The sequence below is a fragment of the Brassica napus genome, chromosome C3 (genome assembly GCF_020379485.1).
Source record: "Brassica napus cultivar Da-Ae chromosome C3, Da-Ae, whole genome shotgun sequence".
NCBI lineage: Eukaryota > Viridiplantae > Streptophyta > Magnoliopsida > Brassicales > Brassicaceae > Brassica > Brassica napus.
Genome location: NC_063446.1, coordinates 62,710,474 through 62,716,921, shown reverse-complemented (window position 1 = coordinate 62,716,921; position 6,448 = coordinate 62,710,474). Strand labels below are relative to the sequence as shown.

The window sequence follows — 6,448 nt, the reverse complement described above, 5'->3', positions numbered from 1 at the left end:
AAACCGAAGAAACTGGAGAACGGAGACGAGGAACATAGTGAAGATACCATCCATGGATATGCAGATAGAAACCAAAAGAAGAAAGACAAAGAGCTTTCAGAACCAAGAAGAATCAAGAATCTCTTGTCACTACTTCGTCTTCCAATTAAAAAATTCTGGCTATTTTAACAGAACATGGAACATATTAGTAAGTTAGGACCTCCATGAAGTGTTTTGGTATCTAGAAAAATATTAGTCACAAGTCTTACATATCCTAAGCCATCTTGGTTTGATTATTTTGTTTTTGGTATCATGACTTCTTGTGGTACAAAGATGAAATTTCTTTACCAAATATTTATTGATCCAAATCAATATGTAGTCAAGAGTCTCAATACTCAAAACCTTCAAAAGTGCAATGACAATTTAAATTAATGCAATTAGTGTATGTGTGTTCTTATTCTTGAATGGTCCTGTTTGTTAGCTCGTGCTTTGAAAATTTACAACTACTCTGACTACAAAACAAAGACTATTGATTAACGTCTACCGTACAAAGAGGTTCGCAACTTCTTGAGTGTGAATGCCACACGTCTTTAATGACGAAAAATGAAAATGTGATGTGATATTGTTAAAGGTGCTCTGTATACATCCGTAGATTGATATTTCGCTTTTGACCTAATCGTCATTATTTACGTGGGCAAGTTGCATTTTGTCGTCATTTTCATTATTATTCTAAATTTTCATTCTACAATTCTCCGAGAAATTTATGGAAATATAAATCTAATTTATCCGAAGGAAGTAAATTAATAATATTATGACATGCTCTCTGATCTAAAACTGTTATTAAATAATTTGAAGCTTTTTAATGTAAAAATTGATGATCGAACATGTTTTCAAGGAGGTTATTATGTGGACAAAATGAAGAAAATAATTCACATTCACGTTGGTAAACAGATTCATATCTTTAACTTTCGTCATTGGAGAATTTGATGCATCCTTGTTTTAGAAACCACTTTTATAAAAAAAAAGTAATATAAACTAAATGGTCACTGAGGTATGTGGAAAATAAATGAATAAATTCCACAAACACACTTACGTCCAAGCCGTGTGAGTGACTTCACAGGCTGACTTTTAAGCATTTTTCTTGCACAAGGTAATGACCATTTTGTAAGATTCACATCACTGTATTTCATTTTTATTTTTTTAATATATAAAATTATATCTACAATAACGAAAAGTTGACTCCATTTCATGTTTTTATTATTAGTCAGTAGAAAGTTTAAAATAATTTTAAAAAATTTAGACACTTTTAAAAAAGTGTTCGAACATGTGTATTTTAGTAGAACTCATACTATTTCAACTAAAACAATGTCTCGTCTCAATTGGTGTATTTTGAGACCATTCAAAGTGAATAGTACATAACGTCACAAGTCTATATACAAATGGCAAGGGCTAAGTAAGTAGATTAATTGTATGGTCTGGTCTCCGTGACGAAAAATATTGCGGATTATAATCCAGAGTTCCGGAATTGATTTTTTCCAACTCTCCTAGAAAGAAAAGAATCAAATTATAAGTTTATAATTATGATGTGCACATCAGTTCAAGAATTTGGGGAGGCCATAAGACGGGCTCGTCTCCCTGGTTTTCCTTTGATGCTAGTCCCCATTGTCTTCACCCCTCTGTTCGGATGAGTCTCGGTTGTCCTTGGTGTAAGTCTCTGTCCAGCTTCTTTATTGGTATTTCGGGTTTTATCAGGTGTTGTGTTTTCCGTTTTGTATTTTGTTGTTGTTTAACTTGCTTTTAATTTGTCTGTTTTTTTGTGATATCTGTAATTACTGTAAAAAATAACTCAAAATGGTATAACATTTAACATTTTAACCCAAAAAAAAATTCTAAGAATTTATAAATTTCAAAAGTAAAACCAACTTCTCAAATACTTTTTTCAGACCGCACGATGATAGATTTGGCTAAGATGTTTTATTTGGTTGATAGCTTGTTGGCATTTTCGTATAAATATTTTATTAATTCATTTGAATTCAAAAAAAAAAGGAACGCATAAAAAATGACACATAAGACCAAAACATGGTTGGGTCCTCAGACTCCTCTCCTTGAATAATTGAGTTATCCCTTCCACAATCTGCAGAAGAACTCAATCCTAATATATATATCCCCTACAAACCCCACATAGTTCCTCCCTCTTTTTTGGTTTTCTTCTCATAAATGAAAACTCTCAAGTAGGTACTTGATCATCCACTAGCTCTTGTCTGAACTGGTAAAAAAGAAAGAAGAAGAAGAAGACAACTATTGAAATGGGTCATTGCATTTCATTCCTTTCATCTTCCTCCTCTTCCAAAACAGGTCTCCATAGTCATGGTAATTAACTATTAATCTCTCTTGAAATTCTTCTGCAAGTTCTTGTTCTTTTTTTTTTATTCTTTTTTATTTCTTTCAGGAACCTCTCAAAAGATTTTCAAGAACATAAAAATACGTTCACTTTCTCTTATCTCTTTGCTTTTGTGATTACTCAGCCTCTACGAACAACCACAGTGATGGAACAGAGTTCTTATCGTCAACGACCACCACCCTTGCTACGACAAACAGCAGCGTCGGGCTGAGAAGCCAATTCTCCGAGGCGGCTAGCGAATATTCAGGCGGGATTATTGGTGATTCTGGTCTAATATTGGAATCACCAGCTCTCAGAGTCTACAGCTTCCAGGATCTAACGACGGCGACCAGGAACTTCAGATCAGATTCTATGTTGGGTCAAGGAGGTTTTGGTAAAGTTTACAGAGGTTGGATCGACACCAAGACTCTTGCTCCTTCTAAAGCCGGTTCCGGTATGATCGCCGCCGTCAAAAGATTGAACTCCGAGAGTGTTCAAGGATTTGCAGAGTGGCGAGTAAGATCTAATCTCTCTAGATTCCAACCCAATTATTTTTGCCATCTTGATTACTTCTTTGAGGGAATAGAAAACGACATTGACTTTCTGTTCAGCAACCTTGCTGAATGATTAAAAGAAATATTAATTTATACCAATAAATAAAACATGTTTGTACTAACGGAACATAAAGAACCTGTCTCTTAACTTTTAACTAAAAAAACTAAGAACCGGTTCTTAAATAAGAGTTTTAATAACCGGTTTTTAACTTTTTTAGTTAAAAGTTAAGAGACGGGTTCTTATATTCCGCTAATAACTCCACTCTAAGAACGCTCCAATAATCATGCTTTAAGATTTATGACATCAAAAATTTAGACATTTATGATTCTTAGACCATAATTCATGCAGAGTTCTTATATGGGTCTCAAAGTTTTTTTTTTTTTTTAACTTCAAGTATATTGACGCATACATATAGATAAAAGTATTTTTTTGGAGATCTCAAAACCATGAGAACCCTTTTTATAGCTTTGAAATCCCCGTAATAAAATATAAATATTTATATATACGTATATTTGAGAAACTTTGTTGGAGAACCTCTTATTGGGATTGATATTACTTCTGAGTTGTGAGTTGTCATTGTTAGTTTTTTTTACAACTCATTGCTAGTTAATTGTTATTAGCTACATAATATAATATCATAAAAGCTTTATTCATATGTAACATTATAATTTAAGGTTGTTAAAAGTAATGGAAATCTGGATTCTTTGGCACCGTCAGATAGTACTATTTAGTATTTACTAGTTCTGATCTTTCTCGTTTACTAATATGGATGGATTCTTTGGCACGGTAATGTTTAAATTAAGTAAATAGTGATTTTGTTTTGATTTTGGACAGTCGGAAGTTAACTTCTTGGGGATGCTTTCACACCCAAATCTGGTGAAGTTATTAGGATACTGTCGTGAAGACAAGGAGCTTCTGCTTGTCTACGAGTTCATGCCCAAAGGAAGCCTTGAGAGTCATCTTTTTCGACGTAATTAACATCTCTTAATCATTGTAACAAAGACTATTTTTTATTTCTTTCTTTTTATACTTTCCGTGATCTTTATTTGGTTCAGGAAACGAGCCATTTCCTTGGGACCTAAGGATCAAGATTGTGCTCAGTGCAGCTCGCGGCCTTGCATTTCTACACGGCTTACAAAGAGAAGTCATATATAGAGACTTCAAAGCCTCCAATATACTTCTCGACTCGGTTAGTCTTGTCAAAACATCCCATTTTATATGATAGAATTATGACAATTAGTAGAATCTTTAATCGTTTTTTTTCTAATGAGATTTTGTTTTAAAATGTTCATTTTCCCATGCAGAATTTTGATGCAAAGCTTTCAGATTTCGGTTTAGCAAAGCTAGGGCCATCGCAAGAGAAGTCACACGTTACGACTAGGATCATGGGCACGTTTGGTTACGCTGCTCCTGAATACATGGCAACAGGTACGTTTAGAAGAAAAAACATATATCAACCATAGTAATATTAGGTATGATTAGAGTGACCGCTGAAACGAAACTAATGTTAGATGATTTGGTTTCGGACCTAAGAGATTACGAGCTTCGAGGCCCCGAACCTGATGGTATTCAGAAAAATAAAGTATAATATAAGAAGACTTTTAAATCTATAATCAAACTCGTGATTTTCAAGATTTCTCTTCTGAATGCTTAGATTGCTGTTGATAAAATACTTAACCGTTTTAGTTTATTTTCTTCATCTTCAGGCCATTTATACGTTAAGAGTGATGTATATGCCTTCGGTGTAGTACTACTAGAAGTAATGACCGGAGAAAGGGCATACAACCCAAGACGTCCCAAGGGACAAGAAAATCTAGTCGAATGGTTAAGACCAGAACTCTTAAGAAAACACAGAGTGAAACATATAATGGACCAAGGAATCAAAGGTCAATATTCATCCAAAGTCGTAGCAGAAATGGGACGCATCACACTCTCTTGTGTGTCGCCAGACCCGAAAAACCGACCACACATGAAGGAAGTAGTGGATGTACTCGAACGTATTCAATGCATTAACGTAGTCACAGATCGTTCTTCGACTAAACCGACTGTTGCTAGCTCTTCTCGTTCCTCACCACATCACTATCAGTATGGCTATAGAGCTGGCGCAGCGGGGGCTGAACGGAGGAGGCCGGCGGCTAGAACTTGATGTTATTTTTTCAACGATATATATTTTAGAGTCCTATCGGTTATATTTCATTTAAAAATGGGAGTATTTATGATTTGTTCTGCAACCATATTCTTGAAGTGCTTTGTGTAGAATATAGTATTCTTGTGTTTTTTTGTGTGACATGAGTTGCTCAACCGTTGCAAATATGAAAGTATGTGAAATTTGATCAAATATATATGGGCTTTTTGCAAAAGTAACTCAAAACTTGAAGTCAAACAGAAAACTAACATTTTCTTTTGACTCCTTTTTTTTTGAGATTTTAACCCCACACCTGCATTTTATCTACGAAAATGCCATTAACATTTTTTTTTTTTTTTTTCGAAAATGGCTTCTTTACTGTCTCAACCTCATCTTCTTCAAGTATTTACAATATTGCCACTGCAATGAATAGTGGCAACAACCTTGTACGAACTGTTTGGAGCTTTTAATGCCCTTTAATGCACGTAAATCTCTTTACACTCTCTCTGTTTCAATTGTTATGAACTAAAAACAACATTTCTTTCACTTTCTCTCTATATTCATCCAAAAAACTCAAGCTTTTGATTCAAAATATGGGCTATGGTTGACAGAGCCATATTTCTTTCGTTTTGACTTACGGTTGCTTTCGTTTGAGGTTCTGGGTGGTTGGAGAAGACCCTGTGTGCAAACGAAGTCATCTCACCTAGTTTAAGGTACGAATTTGAATTTTTTTTCAAGATCTGTTCGCGTAGAAGACTTACTAGTAAGTCATCTGTATGTAGAAGACTTACTGATGAGTCTTCTGGTCAAACGGACGACTTAAATTAAGTCGTCCAGCTTTGTTTGTTAAAAAAAACACTCCAGACGACTTATATATACGTCGTCTACGAGAAACGGGCTAGTTTTGCATTTGACCGAATCGTGTCAGATCTTTGACTATTTCTGGACGACTTATAATTCAGTCGTCTCTGGGAAAGTTAAAATTTCAATATTTTATGAAAACTTGACGACTTACGTGTAAGTCGTCCTAGGTTAGTTTTGTAATTGAAAAATAAAACTTCATAATTTAACTTTAACCAGACGACTTAATATAAAGTCGTCCCTCCAGAAGACTTAATTTAAAGTCGTCCGGGGAAAGCAAAGTCGTCCAGAATTTTTCCCAATTTTCTGGTCAAACCTTGCTTATCCCGGACGACCTTAAATTAAGTCGTTTAGCTGGACGACTTTCATCTAAGTCGTCTGGAGAAAGTTAAATTTCAAGTTTTATTTTTCAATTACAAAACTAACCTAGGACGACTTACACGTAAGTCGTCAAGTTTTCATAAAATATTGAAATTTTAACTTTCCCAGAGACGACTGAATTATAAGTCGTCCAGAAATAGTCAAAGATCTGACACGATTCGGTCAAA

The 6,448-nt window shown here is 34.6% G+C and overlaps 1 protein-coding gene across 1 annotated transcript; it reads left to right on the top strand.

Moving 5' to 3' along the window:
* Positions 1-2,034: 2,034 nt before the first annotated feature.
* On the top strand, positions 2,035-5,274 carry LOC125583794 (probable serine/threonine-protein kinase CST). Its single transcript, XM_048751301.1, has 6 exons — positions 2,035-2,349; positions 2,505-2,875; positions 3,749-3,884; positions 3,970-4,103; positions 4,219-4,342; positions 4,621-5,274. Exons 1-6 carry the CDS (start codon positions 2,286-2,288, stop codon positions 5,058-5,060), a joined length of 1,269 nt encoding a protein of 422 aa, XP_048607258.1. The 5' UTR covers positions 2,035-2,285; the 3' UTR covers positions 5,061-5,274.
* The last annotated feature ends 1,174 nt before the right edge of the window (positions 5,275-6,448 follow it).